The 26,479-nt window shown below is 43.2% G+C and overlaps 1 protein-coding gene across 7 annotated transcripts in view; it reads right to left on the bottom strand.

Annotated features, from left to right (window-relative positions):
* LOC124000136 (protein Aster-B-like) overlaps positions 1-26,479 on the bottom strand; it is a 164,196-nt gene that overhangs the window by 33,199 nt on the left and 104,518 nt on the right. For 6 of the 7 annotated variants that reach the window (XM_046306309.1, XM_046306304.1, XM_046306305.1 and 3 more), the window contains one exon: positions 3,125-3,365. In XM_046306309.1, the coding sequence (XP_046162265.1) occupies positions 3,125-3,365 (241 nt within the window). Of the gene's footprint in view, positions 1-3,124; positions 3,366-6,296; positions 6,818-26,479 lie in introns of those variants that run through there. The other variant, XM_046306311.1, reaches the window with a different exon arrangement.

Genomic DNA, 26,479 nt, shown 5'->3' on the forward strand with positions numbered 1-26,479 from the left:
CTGGTCTGCTAGTTTCATTACACTGTTTATTAGTTGCAAGCAGAGTTATTGTAGCTTGGCGCTCCTGTGTAAATCTCCCGTTAGTAGTGCGAGTTATTACTGCAGGTTACCGCTGGATTTCATAAGTTAGGATCTAAGGTCGGGAACTTCAGTCTTATATGCAGTTAAAATGTAGCGACGGGTGGATAAAAAGGGTACACTGCAATTTGACGTCAAACAAAGCGGGGTCACTTCCTGCTTAAAGATCACTCGAGTTCAGTTGTTTTTTTTTATGTCTGTGAGCAGGACGTGACCCTGCTTTGTATGATGGACATGTCTTAAGGGAGTTCATATATTGAAAAGAGCCTGGGCAGATTTGAATTCTGTCTGTAAACAGGAAGTGGCCCCCAGCGCTGTATGAGGACATCATATTGATGAGTGTACCTTTAAGGTAGGATGGGATAATGCAGTGTGATCGAGGCATGGAAAGATGAGCAACAGTCATTTAGGGTAATGTTGAATAGTCTGAGGGATTCTGGTTACCATGGTTAACCATTTTAACATCTGCTCTAGCAGCATAAAAAGTACATTATGAGTTAACGCTTCTAGCTAGCATGGCATGAGGGAGATGAGATCAGGTCAGTGCAAGGGTAGGCTAATATAGTTGGTCAGTAAGTGGTACGCTAGGTAAGGCTAACATAGCTTAGCATAGAGAGTTTTGGGTAGTCTCATCAGGTAGAGTAGGGCGGGATTGTATAGGGTAGGATAGGTAAAGACAGGATAGAGGTGCACGTTAGTTTAGCATAATGTAGGGTGGCATAAAGGAAAAACAATTAGCTTATCGCAGGGATAGTGGAAAGTCACGATGCATGAGTACAAGCTAGAAGGAGGGAGGAGAAAAACCAGAAAAAGAGTGATGCTTACTTTGGAAAGTCGCTTGTGAGACTAGCATGCATGAGAAGAAGAACAAAGAAAATCAGAAAACAAATATAAGGAACTAAAACGGTTCAAGTTACAGACTTGGCTTGTGAGGGGTTTCATGATCGGTTCAGGTGGTGAAGAAATGTAGCAACCACGTCTCAAAAGTAAACATGGCAAACAAAAGCAGTGACGGACAGTCAACTCCTGAGAGTGGAAGTGAGGCAACATCAGCATGGAATGGGATATGAAAAAGGTTGAGAAGAACCTTAGTATGATATACAGTGCATTCGGGAAGTATTCAGACCCCTTCACTTTTTCCACATTGTTACGTTAGCGATTTAAAGTTTTCCCCTCCCTCAATCTACACACAATACTCCATAATGACAGAGCAAAAACAAGTTGACATTTTTGCAAATGTATTAAAAATAGAAAACTTATCACATTTACAAAAGTATTCAGACCATTTACTCAGTACTTTGTTGAAGCACAATTGGCATTGATTACAGCCTCGAGTCTTCTTGGGTAGGACACTACAAGCTTGGCACACCTGTATTTGGGGAGTTTCTCCCATTCTTCTCTGCAGATCCTCAAGCTCTGTCAGGTTGGATGAGGAGCATTGCTGCACAGCTATTTTCAAGTCTCCCCAGAGATGATCGATCGGGTTGAAGTCCGGGCTCTGGCAGGGCCCCTCAAGGACATTCAGAGACTTGTCCCGAAGCCACTCCCACGCTGTCTTGGTTGTGTGCTTAGTGTCGTTGTCCTGTTGGAAGGTGAACCTCCGCCCCATGCGGAGGTGCTGAGCACTCTGGAGAGGGTTTTCATCAAGGATCTCTCTGTACTTTGCTCCGTTCATCTTTCCCCTGACTAGTTTCCCAGTCCCTGCCGCTGAAAAACATCCCTACAACATGATGCTGCCATCACCATGCTTCAATGTAGGGATGGTCCCAGGTTACCTCCAGACGTGACATGCTTTTTGGCAAACTCCAAGCGGGCTGTCGTGCCTTTTATTGAGGAGTGTCTTCCGTCTGGGCACTCTACCATAAAGGCTTGATTAGTGGAGTGCTGCAGAGATGCTTGTCCTTCTGAAAGGTTCTCCCATCTCCACAGAGGAACTCTGGAGCTCTGTCAGAGTGACCATCAGATTCTTGGTCACCTCCCATACCAAGGCCCTTCTCCCCCGATTGCTCAGTTTGGGCGGGTGGCCAGCTCTAGGAGGAGTGTTGGTGGTTCCAAACTTCTACCATTTAAGAATGATAGAGGCCACTGTGTTCTTGGGGACCTCTCAATGCTGCAGACATTTTTTGGTACCCTTCCCAAGATCTGTTCCGACACAATCCTGTCTCAGAGCTCTACGGACAATTCCTTCGACCTCATGGCTTGGAATTTTGCTCTGACATGCACTGTCAACGTATATAGACAGGTGTGTGCCTTTCCAAATCATGTCCAATCAATTGAATTACCACAGGTGGACTCCAATCAAGATGTAAAAACATCTCAAGAAACAGGGTGCACCTGAGCTCAATTTTGAGTCTCATAGCAAAGGGTCTGAATACTTATGCAAAGGTATTTCTGTCTAGAAAATCTGTTTTCGCTTTGTCATTATGGGCTATTGTGTGTAGATTGATGAGGAAAAATGTTTATTTAATCCATTTTAGAATAAGGCTGTAATACTCTCCGAATGTACTCCACTTGAGTATACTTGAGTACTTGACAAAGATGTATGTTTTCAAAATCCACTACCGAATGGCAGATCTTTTTATTTTTTACAGATGGACCTTGTCAATTTCATTCTGACAACCCGCATTGGAGTATATTCTACAGTTGGGAGAAAGTAATCAATTATACCATTTGTACAAAGATTGCTGCTGTTTCTTTTGTTGTGAGAGTGTGGATTAGTTTTAGGTACAGCGGATCAGAAGTCCTAAAAGGCAAACTACTTGATAGTAGAGGCTAGAGATGTGATGGCTATGTGTTTGTATCATGTCCTTGCACCTGGGTCCAGACCAGGGCATGATGGTTTCTCTAATTACCCAAGAAGTTCAACTAAGTTAGGGCAACAGGTCTGAGATAGAGGGAAGCACTCCTGGAATGGGTGTGTTACCTTAACCTTTGAATCAATTGAGCGTGTTACTACATACATTTTCTCCACCAATACATCATGGTGTTTTGGCCCATGAATGTGTGCTTGGTCCAGTGTGTGTTTGGTCCAGGCACACATGCTCACCTTGGAGTTCTTGCCCCCGTGGCTGCGTGTGGTGGAGTGTACCGACTGACTGTAGGTGCGCTGCACCACCTGCTCTATGGTGGAGGGTGACTTGTCCTTGTCAGAGGAGGGGTCCGAGTGGCCCTTCTCCACCATGTTCTCACCACTGGGTTCCAGGCTCTGCTGGGGCGTGGGTGAGCGAGAGCGATGGCGCAGGACGGGCGAGCAAGTGGGCGTGCTCCGGTTCGAATTGCTAGCAGTGCTGTTGGGGAGAGAGAGAAGAAGTGAGTGAGAGAAAATGACTAAAATGATTGCTTATCCTCTGTGATACTCACAGCACTTATGGGCTGAATTCTTGAGATGCAAATGTGTACTCGACATGAATAATGTGCAATTGTTTTTATTTCTTTCAATCTACAAAGATCTTGGAAGTTGAGTTGTTTGACCATCAGACAATTTAAAGAAAGCAACAACCTCCCCAATTACAATAATTTGTTCACTTCCTCCAGTGGAAAAGATTGGTCTTTGATACTACAGAGCACATCGATGAGGCACCGTCTCTGTCCTTGACGAGAGAGGACAATTTTATCGGCTAACTGATGTCATATCCAGACCACTAGAGAGTCTTCTTATCTCCAGGGCACTTATTCATAAAGTGTTTCAGAGTAGGACTGATGATCAAGGATCGGTTTGCCTTTTAAATCATAATGAATAAGAGGGGAGACCTGATCCTAGATCAGCACTCGAAGATATTTTATGAACACGGTTCCAGACCTTCAGGTTTAGGGTCTGGCAGATTCAGTGTACTTCATTTGACATCAGGCAACTAAGGCTCTTTTGGCCATGTTGGTCTAGCTCAGTGAAGAGTACACTAACTTCCCTGCCCTAAACTCTCCCCTGGCCCATGTCACTAAAACTGAATTTGTCTTGCTAGGTCACCTAAACTGTGACATAAACCATCTGACCAAGTCCTAAAGCAATGGATTATTATCAGATTATTACCAATCCCACAAGGTATGACTACAAACACACAGAAAATGCTACTCTTCTTGATGTTATCCTCACAAATAATCCTGATTAGGTATCAGTCTTGTGATTTCTGTAATGACCTTAGTGATCAATGTTTTACAGCCTGTGTCCGCAATGGCTGCTCAGTGAAATGACCTTCCCAGCACTTGGGCGGTTGTTTTGAACGCCAGCTCTTTGCCACTTGACCGTCATTCACAAAATTGGACCAGATGATGAGGTGTGAAAATATCACGGCGTAGTTTTAAACAGCTCGACACCAAATGCGTATCCCACAGGTATTATCCATCATTACTGAACAATCACGTTGACCATTTCGATTTAGGTTCTAAGTATCTGCTGTAGGTAAGGTGACTCTTTCGGTTTAGAGAAGCACTCGATTTTGCAACCGCATGCATTCGGGGATTTGTGTGCCCATAAGAACTGTTTTCACCCCGTAGCATAAGGAGACACTTAATGTTACGCAGTTACACTGCATTTCTGAGATCGCAATGAAAAAAAGCACACTCAATCCAGGAGTCTCACAGGGTTCAAGTTCAATGTCTAATTTAACCGATTAATAAATGCCGGAAAGGACCGGAAAGTAGTGTTTTATGTCACACAATTTCTTGACAAATCCCATCAAGAAAGGGTTAAACATAAGTTTTAAATCAACATGTGAAGTTGATTGAATATAGCTATGTTCCCCCTTATATCTTAATGCAAGGACGTTAACCATTTTTGCTGATTATTATCAACAGCTGAAAAAAGTTATCTAGCATAGGACATCTTCACTGGTACCCTAGTCAATAGAAAGACACATATCCCCCACCCACATTGTTGCCTTGTGTCAAAGGTCAAATGACACTATCATTCACACAGGTCAAGCTACTCTGCATGAGGTCATACTCCTGGTCTTGAAAACAAGACCCCGTCAGCACAGGTTACATTTATAATGACGGCACTGAAATGGTGGAAGGATGGTTTATGTTTTTGGGTTAACAGAGCCATTATATATAGCTAAGTGTGATGGATCAATTGAGGCATGCAAAGACAATGAGTTATCATTCTTAAAACATGTCAAAATGTAAAGGAAATGTTTCAAAACATGGTGATTTTCCATCCAATACATACCGACAAGCCTGGACGCATATGCTACTGATGCATAAACTGAGCTGATATCAATATGGGAAGAGATTCTCTCTCTCTTCTCTCTCTCATATATATAACAGTTGGCTATTCAAATGATTACCGTGCTACAGAATGGTAAAGCATTCACTTGGACTGATCTCTGATGAAAACACATCTCCCCTAAAGTCAGACACTTAATCCCAAAGCGCCTGGGCATGCAGGCAAGACATGATGTTATCGTTTCAATGAAACCCATATAGCTAATGTGTGTTAGCATCTTCACGTTGCACTGTACAGTATAAATGAGTAGGAGGGGGGCTAACATGGCTAATTAGCTCATGCTAGGCTAATGCTAATCAATGATTGAAAGAGAGATTTTTTTTTAATACATTTTTTTTTGTCATTTTATCAGACACTCTTATTCAGAGAAACTTAAAGTAGCGAATGCATATATTTGTATACTTGTTTCATACTAGTCCCCTGTGGGAATCAAACCCAGAACCCTGGCATTTAAAGCACCATGCTCTACAAGCTGAGCTACACAGGACTACCTTGTGTCTTGACGTGCGGGGAATGAAAAACCCAGCGCCTCATCATTGCCTTGTCATTCCGCACCCCCCCCCCCCCCCACACACACACACACACACACACACACACACACACACACACACACACACACACACACACACACACACACACACACACACACACACACACACACACACACACACACACACACACACACACACACACACACACACACACACACACCACTTCCCAGCCCCACTCAGAGAGAAGAATAAACAATAGAATGACTGATCCGTATTAGCTGTAGCCTTTTGGTGTGGAATGATAAGGCAATAAAGAGACGGTGGGTTTTTCATTCCCAGCACGTCTACAGGCGAGGTAACCAGTCTCCTCCATCATTGGACGCCCCATTTAGAATTAGCCTAGATCAAGCTAAGTAGCCCCTTTAGCCCTCCTATTCATTTCTACTAGACATTGCAAGGTGAGGATGCTAACATGAATTACCCCCCAAGCAATGATAAGAACTAACCTGGCAGCCATGAAGGACTCAACCCGCCTGATCAACTTCCACCTGCTTCATTCATTAAGTCACTCAGCGATCAGCACGAAGAGGAAGAGGGTAGCCGGAGGGGAGAGAGGGGATGGAGAGGGGGCAAATGCCTCCCGTTGCATCCCAGACAGAGGGGCCCGTGTGCGGGGTCTCGGTTAGACAGACGACAGCCTAGCCCTCCGATATCACTTGCAACCAGTGGAGCACACCCTAAATCAACACCGTCATGGCCACCCTCTGTCTGTCTCTCTCTCTCTTTTCCTCTCTCTCTGTAGAGTGATTCACAGGCACATTCTTTGGCTGCTGCAAAGCCTCTTCACTCTTCTCCTCTTTCTTCCTTTCTCTCTCTCTATCCTTCCTTGGCTTCCTGTACGCTCTTCCCGTTCTCCCTGCTTCCGTTACATGCCTTTTCCCTGTCTCCCTATCTCTCGCTCTCTCTCCCCCTCTCTTTCTCTCTGATGTGGATGATGCTGAGGCTGGGGAGAGATGTCTGCCGATGCTAGCTGCTTTGCATAATGGCTTCTGTTTGTGCAGCGTGGCTTCCCGGGGCCAGACCCTCAATTATTCACGCTGTTCATGAATGGAGCCGTGCAGGCTGACGTCACTTAACCCTCGCTGTCAGCCCATCCCCCTCCCCCAAAACAAACACACACCCACAACAAGCCCTCCCTATTCTCCTCTTATTGACCTCTCCTCCTATCATCCCCCTTGGTCTGTCTTTCACACACGAAGGCAAGAACACACACACACGCATGTGCAAACGCAGATCCAAACACACACACACACACACACACACAACCTTTCTCCTCTCCTTTCTCTCACACATAGGCGTAGTTCTGCCACATTAACACCATCAGTTTGCCAATGAAGTCTATCACTGTTGTTATGAGACCAAGAAGGACACAATGGTCCTTTGTGGAGGCTGATATACTCTAGCTATATATGGCATGCTATTTTGTTTGGATACAGAAATGCTTATTTGTGGAAAAGATTATATCAGGCCTCCAGGTTACTAGGCTTCGGTTTGCACAAGGACAGTGGAGGAAAAACAAATATTCCGTTCACTAAGTGCTCAGATATGCCTTAATGTTCAGATTTATCCCATGAGGCATGGGGTTAGGAAAGGTCCAACAGGTTGTGGATCCAAGCACAGAGTCCGTATACATTAGAGGTCGCATTGGAAATAGTACTAGTCTGTAATTAGGTATGGATAGAACCAATGATTTGGTATAGAACCCGTAATTATCTGCAGCATCACACAGTTGAGAGGTCATACTGTATTCACTAGATACCAACTGGAAGAAAATGGACCAAAACACTTCCAGTTGCAAAATGTTTTGCTACGGTGTACACTAATAAATGGTTAACAGGGCACTGCTTAGCTTATAATATCTTGGCACTGTGAAAGAGTGTGGGCCTAACCAATTTGAGAACCACTTAAATCAGGTTTCCATTCAAGTGGTGGAAGGAAGAAAGGAAGGACACCTTTTCATGTTCAGAGGGTCACATCAGGATAACTGAAGACTGACTGTGCATTTGGAAATCCACAGAGAGAGAGAGAGAGAGGGGGCGGGTGGAGAGAGGGTTGGAGGAAGAGAGAGCGAGAGGGAGGAGAGAAAGAGAGAGAGGTAAAGAGAGAGAAAGAGTTAGAGAGGGAGAGAGAGATAGTGCTAGAGGCAAATAGAGAGAGATGAGGAGAAGGTTCTAGCCCCATGTGTCAGCCCTGAGGGGAATTGATGGGCATTTTGACATGACTCCCGCGTTTTCCCTTCCCTTCATCCCTCCATGCCTCTATCCCCTCACCCCACAATCCTTCCCAGCCCAGAAGAAATTAAAGAAGAGAGGGGGAGCCGGTACAAAGTAGGACAACAAACAAACAAGCCAGATAATCCGACTCTGAAATGAGACTGACCCGGTTTTCAGAAAGAGGAAGCTGTGACCTTTGGTTGATCTACAGTGCATTCGGAAAGTATTCAGACCCCTTAACATTTTCCACATTTTCTTACGTTACAGCCTTATTCTAAAATATATTCAATATATTTTTTTCTCATCAATCTACACACAATACCCCATAATGACAAAGCAAAAACCAGGTTTTGAGAAATTTGTGCAAATATATTAACAATACAATCTTAAAAATACATTTACATATGTTTTCAGGCCCTTTACTCAATACTATGTTTAAGCACCTTTAGCTGCGATTACAGCCTCGAGGCTTCTCGGCGATACAAGCTTGGCACACCTGTATTTGGGGAGTTACTTCTATTCTTCTCTGCAGATCCTCTCGAGCTCTGTTAGGTTGGATGGGATGCGTCACTGCACAGCTATTTTCATGTCTCTCCAGAGACGTTCGTTCGGGTTGAAGTCCGGGCTCTGGCTGGGCCACTCAAGGACATTCAGAGACTTTTCCCAGTTTTGGAACAACAAGCAAAAGTTGGAACAGGGCCTATAGCCTCAGACACACCAAGGATACTGACTGACGAGAGGTACTTAGCACCTCTGCCCAGAGTTTAGCACCTCTGCCCAGAGTTTATGCCCAGAGTTTAGCACCTCTGCCCAGAGTTTAGCACCTCTGCCCAGAGTTTAGCACCTCTGCCCAGAGTTTAGCACCTCTGCCCAGAGTTTAGCACCTCTGCAGTAAATGTTTTGATGTTCACAAAGCACAGGTCAACTGCCAAACAGCCTTGTTAAAATACTCCAGACCACAAGGTGGCAGTAGCTTCCTTAAGGTATGTTTGGCTTGTGCCTGTTGTAGACATTGACGGAGCTGTAGTGGAGCTGGTCGAGAGTTTCAAGTTCCTTGGTGTCCACATTACCAACAAACTAACATGGTCCAAACACACCAAGAAAGGTGGGAAGAGGGCACGACAACACCTTCTCCCCCCTCAGGAGACTGAAAAGATTTGGCATGGATCCCTAGATCCTCAAAACGTTACACAGCTGTACCATCAAGAGCATCCTGACCGGTTGTATCACCACCTGGTACGGCAACTGCTCGACATCCGACCGTAAGGCGCTACAGAGGGTAGTGCGTACGGCCCAGTACATCACTGGGGCCAAGCTTCCTGACATCCAGGACCTATATACTAGGCGGTGTCAGAGGACGACCCAAACAGCTGTCAAAGAGTCCAGCCACCCAAGTCATAGACTGTTTACTCTGCTACCGCATGGCACCCGGTACTGGAGGGCCAAGTCTAAGTCCAAATGTCCTTAACAGCTTCTACCCCCAAGCCATATGATTGTGTTAAACAGTTTTAAACGAATCAAAATATATTTGACAATTAACAGGGGTGTCTTGTTAAAAGTTAATTTGTATAATTTCATTCCTTCTTCTCAATCACTTGTGCTGTGACAAGGTAGGGGTGGTATACAGAAGATAGGCCAACTTCGTAAAAGATCAAGTTCATATTATGGCAACAACAGCTCTAATAAGGAAAGAGAAATGACAGTTCATCATTACTTTATGACATGAAGGTCAGTTTCTTAAAGTGCAGTCGCAAAAACAATCAAGCGCTATGATGAAACTGGCTCTCATGAGGACCGACCACAGGAAAGTAAGACCCAGAGTTACCTCTGCTGCAGAGGAGAAGTTCATTAGAGTTACCAGCCTCAGAAATTGCAGCCCAAATATATGTTTCACAGAGGTCAAGTAACAGACACATCTCAACATACACTGTTCAGAGGAGACTGTGGGAATCAGGCCTTCATGTTTTAATTACTACAATGAAATCACAACTAAAGGACACCAATAAGAAGAATAAGAAGACTTGCTTGGGCCAAGAAACATGAAATCTGATTTTTTTCTCCAACCGCCATGCCTTTGTGAGACGCAGAGTAAGTGAACGGGTGATCTCCGCATGTGTGGTTCCCACCGTGAAGCATGGAGGAGGAGGTGTGATGTGTGGGTTGCTTTGCTGGTGACACTGTCTGTGATTTATTTAGAATTCAATGCACACTTAACCAGCATGGCTACCACAGCATTCTACAGCGATATGCCACCCCATCTGGTTTGCGCTTAGTGGGACTATCATTTGTTTTTCAACAGGACAATGACCCAACACACCTCCAGGCTGTGTAAGGGCTATTTGACCAAGAAGGAGAGTGACGGAGTGCTGCATCAGATTTCCTGGCCTCCACAATCACCCGACCTAACCCAATTGATATGGTTTGGGATGACCACAGAGTGAAGGAAAAGCAACCAACAAGTACTCAGCATATGTGGGAATGCCTTCAAGACTGTTGAAAAGCATTACAGGTGAAGCTGGTTGAGATAAAAAAAAATGTGTATAGACAATTGATTCAATCTTTTTCATTTTTAACATAAAACAACCAATGCATTAAACACAAATAAATACACAGGACGATGTTTTCCTGTTCAATTATATGCTATTTGATGTCCATGATATTCTTTTATGTGCCCTCAAGAAAACACAAGAATCATTCTCATATCTTTTGGGAGTGTGTACTATTTTTCTCCAGCCTCTTTTCCAACATGATTTCATCCAATGTTGTTCCTTTTGTCAACATATGCATCCACTCCATGAACACTGGCTCACTAAAGCTTTTCCAATGTTGTTCCTTTTGTCAACATATGCATCCACTCCATGAACACTGGCTCACTAAAGCTTTTCCAATGTTTCAGGACCAGCCTTGACACTGACACAATACCTAAACATAATATTTGTAATTCTGTCAAGTGAATCCCTCTTATTTCAGACTTGTTACTCAACGGACAGTCTTGGTGACCTTGGTAAATGGAATCCAAGGCTGTCTCCCATGGTGCACAACTGGGCATTCCCACACATTCCCACAGTCAACACACATCGGTCCCGTGACAAACCCATCCTCTGTAACCGTAGGGGAGTGAAATACAATCGATGAGGAACTTTCAATTATATACCTTTTCCCTTGGCTTCTCTGACATTTTGCCCAATATTTGCAATAATATACAACCATGTCTTTTGTATCTCCTTCACATTGTAAATCCCCTTGCCAGACAATTCTCAAGTTCACACAGGTGTCATTATTAACATTTATGTAACATAAAGAAGCTGATTGTACAGAGCTTGGTAGTGAAAATATACCTTCTACAACATTGTTGCCTTTTGACATAACGGCACCACCTAGTGTTGACACACAGCTTTCAATTTGCATATATCCCCATACCTCGTGATCACAAAGTTGATACTTATTCCCAATTTCTTCAAGTGACACACATACCTAATTATTGTGCAGGTCTGAACCCCTTCTCTTACCCATTGTCCCCACATTATTGACGGTTTCCTAATAGAAATAGCAGGATTATAACATAGAGAAGCATATATTTGTCTATGTGGAGACTCTGGTCCTTGTATGTACTGACAACTATACTGCCATATAATGGCCTGGAATTGGATTGATGCCCTGAATATCTGTATCATTAGCTCTTTTTTGGGATAGCATGTGTAACGGCCCGAAAGGAGCCCATCTCTCCTCAACCTCCTCTCTCCAGTGCCTAGCCATTCTGGATAGCTCGAAAGCCACATTTGTACACTATCACATCTGGGAGTCCTAAACCCCCTCTCTCTTTTGGGGGCCTTGCCTTTCCTGCATACTGAAGCGTGGTCTTTTCCCTCCCATATAAAGCCTTTAATAATGCCGTCAGACTGCTTAAAATGTATGATGGAAAGCATATTGGTAGCCTCATTGAAATATAATTAAACTTAGGAACAACTATTATTTTAATAGAATACATTTCCCCCCCCCATGAACTAAGATTTAATAACTTCCACTGTGTTTTGTTTTACTTTTTGGAGTACTGGAAGCACATTGATATCCACTATCGTATCTAACTCTGGTGTCAATAGAATCCCCAGATACTTCATAACTGACTACATCCCTTTGAAATGAAAAGGGGTAACCGTGGCGGATGGGCATATTGTAGACACTGGCCTAGGTTAAGTTTTATGCCATTTAACCTCATATCCGGAAATAACAGAAAATATCTCCACAGTTTTGGCAGCACATGTTTAAAAAAAAAAATAAAATAAAAACGGCAACAGAATGTTATCAGCATAAGAACAATTGATGTTCCTCTCCCCCATTATATACTCCCTGAATCTCTGGGTGAACCTTTATAGAGATAGCCAAAGGTTACATCAGTATCAGAGGCGTTAGAGAAGAAAGAGGGTCTCCCTGTTTTGATTGAAAGATCATTGCATTAGACTCTACAGCTTCCCTCGGACCTGAATACAGGACCTGTGCTGACCCAAATGATTTCGACTGGTCAATTGTTTGGTCGATAGGCTGTTGGTCGACTGAGGTTTTTTTATGGCACATGAGACATCTGTCTTCGAGACTAACCCATTGCGGAGACCGCGCGATGGTACAGTCTAAGAAGAAGGGGAGTGTGGCTGCACAATGCACGTCTCTCTCCAGAATGCACTCTCTCCTGCCAATTTGTGCACTTTCATAACTGCATTGTGTGAAATGTTTGCGTTTGATTGTTAGTGTCTGTCAATTCCCCATGACATATATTACCAGTAGTACATTTACCAAATCATAATGTCTGTTAACGCATTCAACATATTACTATTCCAGTCTTGTATCGTTCTCACTGTGGGAATGGACACGTTGCTTGCAGAGGGCACAACCCTATGCTACACTTGTGAGAATCACGTTTTGGTTCATTTCATTCCATTTAAGAGCTTGTAAATTTAGTCACTGACTTTTGTTTAGAGCTCTCCTGTCCATGTTGAGTACAGACGCACACCTGATTACGAATAGAAGTAGGGCTATAGGCTACCTGGCCTGTGCGCAAATGTAGGCATACTGTATAAATGTGCCCATTTGGGGGATCTTTTTATTCATTTATCCTTTATTTTACCAGGTAAGTTGACTGAGAACACGTTCTCATTTGCAGCAACGACCTGGGGAATAGTTACAGGGGAGAGGAGGGTGGGATGAATGAGCCAACTGTAAACTGGGGATTGTTAGGTGACCGTGATGGTTTGAGAGCCAGATTGGGAATTTAGCCAGGACACCGGGGTTAACACCCCTACTCTTACAATAAGTGCCATGGGATCTTTAATGACCTCAGAGAATCAGGACACCCGTTTAACATCCCACCCGAAAGACGGCACCCTACACAGGGCAGTGTCCCCAATCACTGCCCTGGGGCATTGGGACATTTTTTTAGACCAATGGAAAGAGTGCCTCCTACTGGCCCTCCAACACCACTTCCAGCAGCATCTGGTCTCCCATCCAGGAACTGACCAGGACCAACCATGCTTAGCTTCAGAAGCAAGCCAGAAGTGGTATGCAGGGTGATATGCTGCTGGTGATTGTATTTCTGATTGGGTTAATGCACCACCACTAATGTGCTGTGGAACTTCTCAAAGTAATATGTTCTTCACCTCAAACAGAAAGCAAATTAACTCTGTTTTTACATCCATTGAGAATGACAACAACTCCTACATGAATTTGAAAAATCTTTCCAGCTCTCTCCCTTCCGATAACCACTCAGAGGGAAATGGAAAAATGCCATGCTCTGATCCAGTGTAAACGTCATAAAATAGATTGACCTGATCACTTCTTATTCCTTGCGCAGGAAACTGAGGGCCCAGAATATTTTATACAATGTTGCAAGGAGCTTCAGGCCGAACCCAAGTTAATAGTTGATATATTTTAAGGTCGTTGCAGACAGGCCATGTGTAGCCAATGTGATTTAAAGGATATTTATTTTTATGAGGATATTTTCTACCTGCAGGCTGCAATGTTTTTATTTGTTGGCTTTATATGCTATTTTTACATAGTTGGCAATAGAAGTTACTTTTTAGGTTTGTATAATTTTCACTTAGATTTGGATAGAATCCTGATTTACCACATGACAATGATTTTGAGATATGAAAACGTTAATATAAATTAAATTAAACTAAATTAAATTAAATTAAAATGTGCATATGAAAACCATAACTGGCCCGCAGATTGGTAGAAATGGTACGATAAATTGGCATTCGACATGAGAAAGTTTGCCGACTCCTCATGTAGCCTATTACCAGCAACTTCAGGAGAGTAATGGCAGAATCTGCGAAAGCCAGCAGAAGCGGGAGGATGGTTGGGACAGGTTAAGTTTTTTCCCTTCTGGTTATCTTGATCTCTGGCGCCCTCTTGAGGCATTTGTGTCTTATTTCAGTTAAAGCATCAGACAAGCTCAATGCATACAGTGGCAAGAAAAATTATGTGAACCCTTTAAAATCAAATCTGATCTGATCTTCATCTAAGTCACAACCATAGACAAACATAGTGTGCTTAAGAAAATAACCCACAAATTATTGTATTTTTCTTGTCTATATTGAATACATTATTTAAACATTCACAGTGTAGGTTGGAAAAAGTATGTGAACCCCTAGGCTAATAACTTCTCCAAAAGCTAATTGGAGTCAGGAGTCAGCTAACCTGTAGTCCAATCAATGAGATGAGATTGGAGATGTTGGTTATAGCTGCCTTGTGCTATTCACAAGAAGCATTGCCTGGTGTGAAAAACACATTTACAAAGTCATTTGAGCTCTTATGTGCTACAAATTGCATTCACCTTATGACATCCAGTGGAACAACCACTTTACAATAGTGCATCTGGTGAGAAGGTGAACCTAGGTATTCCTTAAAGAGGTGGGGTTTCAAGTGTCTCCGGAAGGTGGTGATTGACTCGAACAAAAGAGATCTCAGAAGACCTAAGATTAAGAATAGTTGACTTGCATAAAGCTGGAAAGGGTTACAAAAGTATCTCAAAATCCTTGATGTTCATCAGTCCATGGTAAGACAAATTTTCTATAAATGGAGAAAGTTCAGCGCTGTTGCTACTCTCCCTAGGAGTGGCCGTCCTGCAAAGATGACTGCAGGAGCACAGCACAGAATGCTCAATGAGGTTAATAAGAATCCTAGGGTGTCAGCTAAAGACTTACAGAAATCTCTGGAACATGCAAACATCTCTGTTTATGAGTCTACAATACATAAAACACTAAACAAGAATGATGTTCATGGGAGGACACCACAGAAAAAGCCACTGCTGTCCAAAAAAACATTGCTGCACGTCTGAAGTTTACAAAATTGCACCTGGATGTTCCAAAGCGCTACTGGCAAAATATTTTCTGGACAGATGAAACTACAGCTGAGTTGTTTGGAAAGAACACACAACACTATGTGTGGAGAAAAAAGGCACAGCACACCAACATCAAAACCTCATCCCAACTGTAAAGTATGGTGGAGGGAGTATTATGGTTTGGGGCTGCTATGCTGCCTCAGGGCCTGGACAGCTTGCTATCATCGACAGAAAAATGTATTCCCAAGTTTATCAAGACATTTTGCAGGAGAATGTTAGGCTATCTGTCTGCCAATTGTTGCTCAACAGAAGTTGGGTGATGCAACAGAACAACGGCCCAAAATAGAGAAGTTAATCAACAACAGAATGGCTTCAACAGAAGAAAATACGCCTTCTTGAGTGGCCCAGTCAGAGTCCTGCCCTCAACCCAATTGAGATGCTGTGGAATGACCTCAAGAGAGCAGTTCACACCAGACATCCAAAGAATGTTGCTGAACTGAAACAGTTTTGAAAAGAGCAATGGTCCAAAATTCCTCCTGACCGTTGTGCAGGTCTGATCCGCAACTACAGAAAATGTTTGGTTGAGGTTATTGCTGCCAAAGGAGGGTCAATCAGTCATGAAATTCAAGGGTTCACATACTCTTTCTACCCTGCACTGAGAATGTTTACAAGGTGTGTTATTAGTTTTAGCAGACCGTGTTTGTCTATTGTTATGACCTAGATGAAGATCAGATCAAATTTGATGACCAATTTATGCAGAAATCCAGGTATTTCCAAAGGGTTCACATATTTTTTCTTGCCACTGTAGATTTGATTAAAACACATAGTGTGTCTATATTAGGAAAAATACACGCTTTAACATTTCGACCAATCGACTGGTAGAAAGAACAGACGACTTTTGGTCGACCAAGATTTTTGACTATTTTCTTCAGTTGGCTCACTTACAGTTTTCCCTACTTCCTCACCTCCTTCACAAAAGTTGATTCTCATCCTGAAAAAGGACATATTCAGCCTCAGCATTGTACATCACACCTAGCTGAAATTTCAATTCACATATGTTTCAACAAATTCGTAGAATAGTTTAAAAAAATAAGTTATTTCTCGAATAAATGTGTCTAATGTTCTAGTGTATCAGCTTTCCCTATACTTTATTTTAGAAGAAAAACCCCCTTAAAAAGGCCTTTGACCCAACGTTTTCAGTAGAGCCCATACTCCAAGTGATCTCTCAAATTCATCATCCTGTAATAATAATGTGTTTAATCGCCGCCTACTTTTTCTGACCGTTTCCCACTGTCATTCAATTTCAAATTCCACTATGGCATGTTCAGTTAGAGAAATGGCTCCTATCTTACAGCTTATCACATTTTCTGTAATTCTGCTAGAAATAAGGAAAAATGTATTCTCAAATCAAATCAAATTTTATTTGTCACATACACATGGTTAGCAGATGTTAATGTGAGTGTAGCAAAATGCTTGTGCTTCTAGTTCCGACAATGCAGTAATAACCAACGAGTAATCTAGCTAACAATTCCAAAACTACTATCTTATACACACAAGTGTAAGGGGATAAAGAATATGTACATAAGGATATATGAATGAGTGATGGTACAGAGCGGCATAGGCAAGATACAGTAGATGGTATCGAGTACAGTATATACATATGAGATGAGTATGTAAACAAAGTGGCATAGTTAAAGTGGCTAGTGATACATGTATTACATAAAGATGCCGTAGATGATATAGAGTACAGTATATACGTATAAATTTGAGATGAATAATGTAGGGTATGTAAACATTATATTAGGTAGCATTGTTTAAAGTGGCTAGTGATATATTTTACATCATTTCCCATCAATTCCCATTATTAAAGTGGCTGGAGTTGAGTCAGTGTGTTGGCAGCAGCCACTCAATGTTAGTGGTGTCTGTTTAACAGTCTGATGGCCTTGAGATAGAAGCTGTTTTTCAGTCTCTCGGTCCCAGCTTTGATGCACCTGTACTGATCTCGCCTTCTGGATGATAGCGGGGTGAACAGGCAGTGGCTCGGGTGGTTGCTGTCCTTGATGATCTTTATGGCCTTCCTGTGACATCGGGTGGTGTAGGTGTCCTGGAGGGCAGGTAGTTTGCCCCCGGTGATGCGTTGTGCAGACCTCACTACCCTCTGGAGAGCCTTATGGTTGTGGGCGGAGCAGGTGCCGTACCAGGCGGTGATACAGCCCGACAGGATGCTCTCGATTGTGCATCTGTAGAAGTTTGTGAGTGCTTTTGGTGACAAGCCACATTTCTTCAGCCTCCTGGGGCTGGTTTTCTTTTTGTAATCCGTGATTGACTGTAGACCCTGCCACATACCTCTTGTGTCTGAGCCGTTGAATTGAGATTCTACTTTGTCTCTATAATGACGCTTAGCTTGTTTGATTGCCTTGCGGAGGGAATAGTTACACTGTTTGTATTCGGTCATGTTTCCGGTCACCTTGCCCTGATTAAAAGCAGTGGTTCGCGCTTTCAGTTTCACACGAATGCTGCCATCAATCCACGGTTTCTGGTTTGGGAATGCTTTAATCGTTGCTATGGGAACGACATCTTCAACGCACGTTCTAATGAACTTGCTCACCAAATCAGCGTATTCTTCAATGTTGTTGTCTAACGCGTATTGCAGATTGCATCCCAGTCCACGTGATGGAAGCAGTCTTGAGAGTGTGGAATCAGATTGGTCGGACTAGCGTCGAACAGACCTCAGCGCGGGAGCTTCTTGTTTTAGTTTCTGTCTGTAGGCAGGGATCAACAAAATGAAGTTGTGGTCAGCTTTCCCGAAAGGAGAGTGGGGCAGGGCCTTATATGCGTCGCGGAAGTTGGAATAGCAATGATCCAAGGTTTTTCCGGCCCTGGTTGTGCAATCAATATGCTGATAAAATTTAGGGAGTCTTGTTTTCAGATTAGCCTTGTTAAAATCCCCAGCTACAATGAATGCAGCCTCCGGATATATGGATTCCAGTTAGCAAAGAGTCAAATAAAGTTGGTTCAGAGCCATCGATGTGTCTACTTAGGGGGGAATATATATACGGCTGTGATTATAATCGAAGAGAATTCCCTTGGTAGATAATGCGGTCGACATTTGATTGTGAGGAATTCTAAATCAGGTGAACAAAAGGACTTTAGTTCCTGTATGTTGTTGTGGCCACACCACGTCACGTTAACCATGAAGCATACGCCCCCGCCCCTCTTCTTACCAGAAAGATGTTTGTTTCTGTCGGCGCGATGCGTGGAGAAACCATCTGGCTGCACCGACTCCGATAGCGTCTCTCCAGTGAGCCATGTTTCCGTGAAGCAAAGAACGTTACAGTCTCTGATGTCCCTCTGGAATGCTATCCTTGCTCGGATTTCATCAACCTTGTTGTCAAGAGACTGGACATTGGCGAGGAGAATGCTAGGGAGTGGTGCACGATGTGCCCGTCTCTGGAGTCTGACCAGAAGACCGTTTCGTTTCCCCCTTTTACGAAGTCGTTTTTTTGGGTCGCCGGTTGGGATCCAATGGGATCCGTGGCTGTGAGGGAATTTTTTTTAACTCCTTTTTGGGTTCAGCAGACGTCATATATCCACCAAGTATTTTATCAACATGTGAACAGCCAGCTGGTCTCTAGGGGTTATTTTAGCAAAAGTTGTCCGATCTAAACATCCATCCAGCACTTGACTAAAATTGCCCCCCAATGATTACATTTCCTTCTGTCATTTGACCAATAATGTTATTTATCCTATGTAAAAACAATGGCTCTTCAATGTTGGGTCCATATACAGTGCTGTGAAAAAGTATTTGCCCTCTTTCTGATTTACTCTATTTTTCGCATATTTTTGGTACTGAATGTTATCAGATCTTCAACCAAACCCTAATATTAGATGAAGGGAACCTGAGTGAACAAATAAACAAAACAAGTAATACTTTATTTATTTAATTAACAAAGTTATGGAACACCCAATTCCTCTGTGTGAAAAAGTAATTGCCTCAATAATTGGTTGTGCCACATTTAGCGGCTATGACCGCAACCAAATGCTTCCTGTAATTGTTGATCAGTCTCTTACATCACTGTGTAGGTATTGTCTTGCTGCATGACCCAGCTGCACTTCAGCTTACAGACGGATGGCCTGACATTCTCCTGTAGAACTCCCTGATACAGAGCAGAATTCCTGTTTTCTTCTATTGAGGAAAGTTGTCTAGGTCGTTAGGCAGCAAAGCATGCCCAAACCATCAAACTACCACCACCATACTTGGCCGTTGGTATAAGGTTATTACGGTGGAATTTAGTGTTTGGTTTTTCGCCAGACATAATGTGACCCATCTCGTCCAAAAGGTTGACTCAAGTTTGCCAAAAAGCACCTGGATGATCATCGAGACTCTTGGAAGAATGTTATATGGACAGCGCACAATTGGCCCAGCGTCGTCTGGGTTTGGCCGGTGTAGGCTTGCCTAGTTAAATAAATAAAAAATAAATATATTTAAAAAAAATAAGCTGCGATTTCCTCACCTCGAACCATCTTGTCAAGGAACTCTTATAGTATTCACTAAATTGATGGTTTATAATCAGGAAAATGTTTGACAGATTGGTCATAAAATACACTACCATTCAAAGGTTTGGGGTGTGTGTGTGTGAGTGAGTGAGAGAGTGTGAGAGAGAGAGAGAGACAGAGACAGAGACAGAGACAGAGAGAGAGAGAGAGAGAGAGAGAGAGAGAGAGAGAGAGAGAGAGAGAGAGAGAGAGAGAGAGAGAGAAAGACAGACTTTGATAAATAAATATACAGTGTAGTCAAAACGGTAGTGTGTATATATATTTTTCTTATATAATTATTTAAGATATTTTACATGCGATGAGGCCAAAGAAAGGGCCCGAGATAATACAGACAACTGTGATAATCTGAATTACCCAAAAGGGCTACTAGATGTGAAAGATTACATAAAACCTTGAAAGATACCAAAATTCTGGTAGTTTACTGGTAACCTTAAAAAGTTTCCAGTAATATACCCTCCCTTTGCAACCCTACTCCTGTGCCATGTTCATTAGGGCACACAATAGAAAACATTTCAAAATGTTTCGTAACAGAAAACAAAAACAATCTATTCTTATTGGACAAGACCACTTTCTTCCAGTTGGTTCCTTATGATCACGACCTTGGTGGGGCTAATGGTGCTGCCTGCTGAGAGAAAACAAGCAGTTGGATTCTAAGTTTGTGTTCCCTAGGGACCAACGAGATCCCAAGACATTACAAATATCTATATTTTCGTTTGTGCTGTCATCGGTGAATATACTTTACATTTCCTCCGAACATTTCCTTATCTCAGCTCATTAAATCCACCCTAAACGGGCTAATTGAATTACATGTGTGATCAAGTATCATTTCAAAGGTCCTAAACAATAAATGAGGTATAGACCTCCAGATAATTTGGTTTTCATTTCATCACATTTACAAATCAAGTTCTTTTAACTTTTGTGTCAATCAAAAACATAAGGTCAAACATTATGAAAGCCCATAGAAACATCCCTTCAAATTAGTGGATTTGGCTATTTCAGCCACACCCGTTGCTGACAGGTGTATAAAATCGAGCACACAGTCATGCAATCTCCACAGACAAACATTGGCAGTAGAATGGACTTACTGAAGAACTCAGTGACTTTCAATGTGGCACTGTCATAGAATGCCACCTTCCCAACAAGTCAGTTTGTAAAATTTCTGCCCTGCTAGAGCTGACCCGGTAAACTGTAAGTGCTGTTATTGTGAAGTGGAAATATCTAGGAGCAACAACGACTCAACCCTGAAGTGGCAATCAACGTCAGCACAATAACTGTTCGTTGGGAGACCAGGAGAGGAAGCCACTGTAGACTGCTGAGATATGCTCCTGGATGACAAAGCAGATTTCTCATAATAGTATCATCCTGTGGTGTCATGGAACCTAGTGTTTGTTGAACTCAACTCATCTCAGCAGGTCAAGTTCAATAGGCACTAAATGGAAGAAAATGGTTTGAAATAGGAAGGGACTATGGTCCAACAAGAAAAAAAGTTTTGCTACAGTGTGCCCTAATGAACCCGACCCAAGTGAAGTAGACCTGTGTTTGTGAATGACATTGTAAAAAACTGTGTACTAGTCTAGGATTAATTGCATCTCTGCATCTGAGGATTGTCTTTGTGGGCCGTCCATTTAACTGAATCCTGTCAGCAGCCGTGCGTGTGTGTCCTGAAGCACTCTCTTTCTTTCTCTCGCTAACACGTTTACCTCTGGTCGTGTCTACACTTGACATTTACATGCGACTTCTGCTAACAGAATATGAAGATCACATTGAAAAGATGGGTTTAGATGCACAAAAGTCGCTTTGTGGTCTGATTGTGTTCAGATCTGTCTTACCACTTCAGGGGTTGGCCAGGGATGCACTGTGTGGTGATCTCTCCTCAGTATGGACGCAATCACGCTCCCGAAAGTGCATACAGTGGGTGACGTCATCAGTACTATCCCCACAAGTCTCCAGAAAATGTGAGTTTTGGGATCGAGAGGTACCTTTTTATTAATGTTGGTGAAAATACACTATATATACAAAAGTATGAGGACTCCCCTTCAAATTAGTGGATTCTACTATTTCAGCCACACCCAATGGTGACAGGTGTATAAAATTGAGCACACTGCACACTGCCATGCAATCTCCATAGAGCCCAGTGACTTTCAACGTGGCACCGTCAAGTCAGTTTGTCAAATATATGCCCTGCTAGAGCTGCCCCAGTCAACTGTAAGTGCTGTTATTGTGAAGTGGAAACATCTCGGAGCAACAACGGCTCAGCCGTGAAGTGGTAGGCCACACAAGCTCACAGAACGGGACTGCCAAATGCTGAAGCACATAGCGCTTGCAACACTACCAAGTTCCAAACGGCCTCTGGGAGCAACTTCAGCACAAGAACTGTTCGTCGGGAGCTTCATGAAATGGGTTTCCATGGCCGAGCATCCTCACATAAGCGTAAAATCACCATGCACAATGCCAAGTGTCGGCTAGAATTGTGTAAAGCTTGCCGCCATTGGACTCTGGAGCAGTGGAAACGCGTTCTCTGGAGTGATGAATCACGCTTCACCATCTTGCAGTCCAACAGACGAATCTCGGTTCGGCAGATGCCAGGAAAACGTTACCTGCCCCAATGCTTAGTGCCAACTCTAAAGTTTGGTGGAAGAGGAATGATGGTCTGGGGCTGTTTATCATGGTTCAGGCTAGACCCTTAGTTCCAGTTCAGGGAAATCTTAACGCTACAGCATACAGTGACATGCATACAACGATTCTGTGCTTCCAACTTTGTGGCAACAGTTTGGTGAAGGCCCTTAACTGTTTCAGCATGACATTGCCCCGTGCACAAAGTGAGGTCCATACAGAAATGGTTTGTTGAGATCAGTGTGGAAGAACTTGACTGGCCTGCACAGAGCCCTGACCTCAACCCCATCAAACACCTTTGGGATGAATTGGAACGCTGACTGTGAGCCAGGCCTAATCGCCCAACATCAGTGCCCAACCTCACTAATGCTCGTGGCTGAATGGACACAAGTGTCACGCCCTGATCTGTTTCACCTGTCTTTGTGATTGTCTCCACCCACCTCCAGGTGTCACCCGTTTTCCCCATTAGTACCTGGGTATTTATTCCGGTGTTCCCTGTTTGTCTGTTGCCAGTTCGTCTTGTCTTGTCAACCAGCATGTTTTTCAGTGCGCCTGCTTTTTCTATTCTCTCTTTTGCTAGTCTTCCCGGTTTTGTCCCTTGCCTGCCTTGACCCTGAACCCGGCTGCCTGACCATTATGCCTGCCACTCTTACCTCCTGGACTCTGACCTTGTTATGATATTTTGCCTGTCCACGACCATTCTCTTGCCTGCCACTTGGATTATAATAAATACCAGAGACTCGAACCATGTACATCTGGGTCTCGCCCTGTGCCCTCATAGCAAGTCCCTAAAGCAATGTTCCAATATCTAGTGGAAAGCAAAAGGGGGGACCAACTCCATATTGATGCCCATGATTTTGGAATGAGATGTTCGATGAACAGATGTCCACATACATTTGGTCACGTAGTGTTTGTTCTATTAAATTCTGTGAAACATGGCACACTACAGTATGCTATGCTTTATTCACAGTGCATAGCTTCAACTTTGACATTAACAACCTTTCTCTGTGCCTTATTGAAATAGTTTTCTGTGGAGTAACACAGAATATGAATTCCCAAGGGACTATTCTGCTGATTGCACATAGCGCCATGTAGCCTGAGCCAAAAACAACCAATCAGACTGCAGTGCACAGCACACTGAGACAAATCATAGAATCAGAGAGCCCCTTAATGCTGAGTGAGACAAAATTTAGCCAATCTCAGGCCGTATCGGAATATATCATGTAGATGGGAGGTCATTTTTCAAGGCTCTGTACTATAGCTGCCATAATATAGTGAACTGTGTGATGACTGGGGGGGCAATCATTTTCTCTATGGCATTTGGGCTCCTCTGCCATTTTGGAAAATACTTGGCCAGTATCTCTTTAATGAAGCTAGTTCAAAGATAGAGTTTCTGCATTCTCATGACAGACAGACAGACAGACAGACAGACAGACAGACAGACAGACAGACAGACAGACAGACAGACAGACAGACAGACAGACAGACAGACAGACAGACAGACAGACAGACAGACAGACAGACAGACAGATGTGCAGACAGACACAGACAGACAGTGCAGACAGACAGACAGACAGACAGACAGACAGTGCAGACAGACACAGACAGACAGACAGACAGTGCAGACAGACAGAGACAGACAGACAGTGCAGACAGACAGATGTGAAGACAGACACAGACAGACAGACAGTGCAGACAGACACAGACAGACAGACAGACAGACAGTGCAGACAGACAGATGTGCAGACAGACACAGACAGACAGACAGTGCAGACAGACACAGACAGACAGACAGACAGTGCAGACAGACAGTGCGGACAGACAGTGCGGACAGACACACATTGGATGCACACTATGCTCGGGATGCAAAACTACTGGTAATTTATCCGAATAACTGGAATCTATGCTAATTTTGGTAATTTACACTTGAATTAGAGCTGGGCGATATATCGAATCAATTTGATTCATTCTAATTTATTGCAAGAATCAAGGTTTTGTTATTTTCCTTTTTATGAGCATTTATGTCCTCTTGTTCTCAAGTTAGAATTTTGGTCTCGGCTCCTTCGCTCCTCTGTGCTGTGTGCACTTTACCATTTGCACCAGCGATCTGTATATAATGACGAGATACACACGTCTCCACCCTAACAATGTCGGGAAGGCAGGCGACAAGCAAATAGAGGAGAAGTTCACTTTTCTTATGATACCTTTTTATGTCTCAACTACTCAAATTGTGCGAAGAGCAGACACTACCTAAATGAGAGTATCAATGAACATTGATTCTGGAAAACGTATGCTCAGATTGTTGTGCACAGCATTGAGATACGACGTACCGCTAGCAGCATTTCAGAAAAAGACTAATACTAGCTAGGAAAAGGGAGGTAGGACGAGGGAGGTAAAGGCAATAAATAGGCAAAATAATTACAATATAGCAATTAAACACTGGAGTGATGGATGTGCATAAGGTGAGTATGCAAGTAGAGACACTGGGGTGCAAAGGAGCAAAATAAATAAAATAAATAACAATATGGGGATGAGGTAGTTGGATGGGATATTTACAGAAGACCTATGTACAGGTGTAATGATCTGTGAGCTGCTCTAACAGCTGGTGCTTAAAGCTAGTGAGGGAGATAAGAGTCTCCAGCTTCAGCGATTTTTGCAGTTCGTTCCAGTCGTTGGCAGCAGAGAACTGGAAGGAAAGGCGGCTGAAGGAGGAATTGGCTTTGGGGGTGACCAGTGAAATATACCTGCTGGAGCGCGTGCCAATGGGTGCTGCTATGGGGACCAGTGAGCTGAGATAAGGTGGGGCTTTACCTAGCAAAGACTTATAGATGACCTGGAGCCAGTGAGTTTGGCGACGAACATGAAGCGAGGGCCAGCCAACGAAAGAAAGCATACAGGTCGCAGGGGTGGGTAGTATATGGGGCTTTGGTGACAAAACGAATGGCACTTTGATAGACTGCATCCAATTTGCTGAGTAGAGTGTTGTAGGCTATTTTGTAAATGACATCGCCGAAGTCAAGGATCGGTAGGATAGTCAGTTTTACGATGGTATGTTTGGCAGTGTTACGGATACAGTTATCCTGTGTGTTTCTTTTCTCTCCTTCTCCCCTCACAGGTGAAAACCATCACTCCCCAATCAGTCAACAATCAATCATCAATCAGAAGACACACCTCCTCCTATTTCCTGACCTATCACAGTTCCTTCCCCATGGTTTAAAAACCCCATCATTTGTTTGTTCTAAAGCTCAGCTCAATGTCTCTGTAAATGCCATGTCTGTAGGTCTCTGTGTTTCACGCTCGCTTTATGTCTTAACCTCTCTTTTGTTTAAGCACCTCATAGCACTTTGTCATCACCTGTGAGTATTGGTTTTTGTTTATAGTGTTTGTGTTTGATTGCTGGTGGGAAAAGGGGGAAACCAAGACAAGTCGCCCATGGGCATACACTACCCGTAGGTGAACTTTGTTAAATACACTAGTTAGAACTGGGCGGACCACCCACTGTATTTTTGGTTAGTTAGTTAGCTGTTGTTAAAGTAGGCTAGTCTAGCTTAGGGGTGTTTTTGAATACTTATTGTTTCTTTCCTTGGGTCCAGCTCAGCCCCTTTTCCTGCTCCCCCCATTACCGTGTGTTTATAAATAAACCTAGAGTTTGACGGTAGATTTCTGTTGTCGTGGTTATTTCGTGAACACTTTTACTTTGTCACAATAATAATTTGCATGAGTTATGTTACGGGTCTCATTACCATCCCCCCCTAGACTGTCGGGCCAAAAGGGATTCGTAACAGGCAGCATGAGTGAAGGATGCTTTGTTGCGAAATAGGAAGCCGATTCAGTATTTAATTTTGGATTGGAGATGCTTAACGTGAGTCTGGAAGGAGAGTTTACAGTCTAACCAGACACCTAGGTACTTGTA

The sequence above is a fragment of the Oncorhynchus gorbuscha genome, linkage group LG16 (assembly GCF_021184085.1).
Source record: "Oncorhynchus gorbuscha isolate QuinsamMale2020 ecotype Even-year linkage group LG16, OgorEven_v1.0, whole genome shotgun sequence".
NCBI lineage: Eukaryota > Metazoa > Chordata > Actinopteri > Salmoniformes > Salmonidae > Oncorhynchus > Oncorhynchus gorbuscha.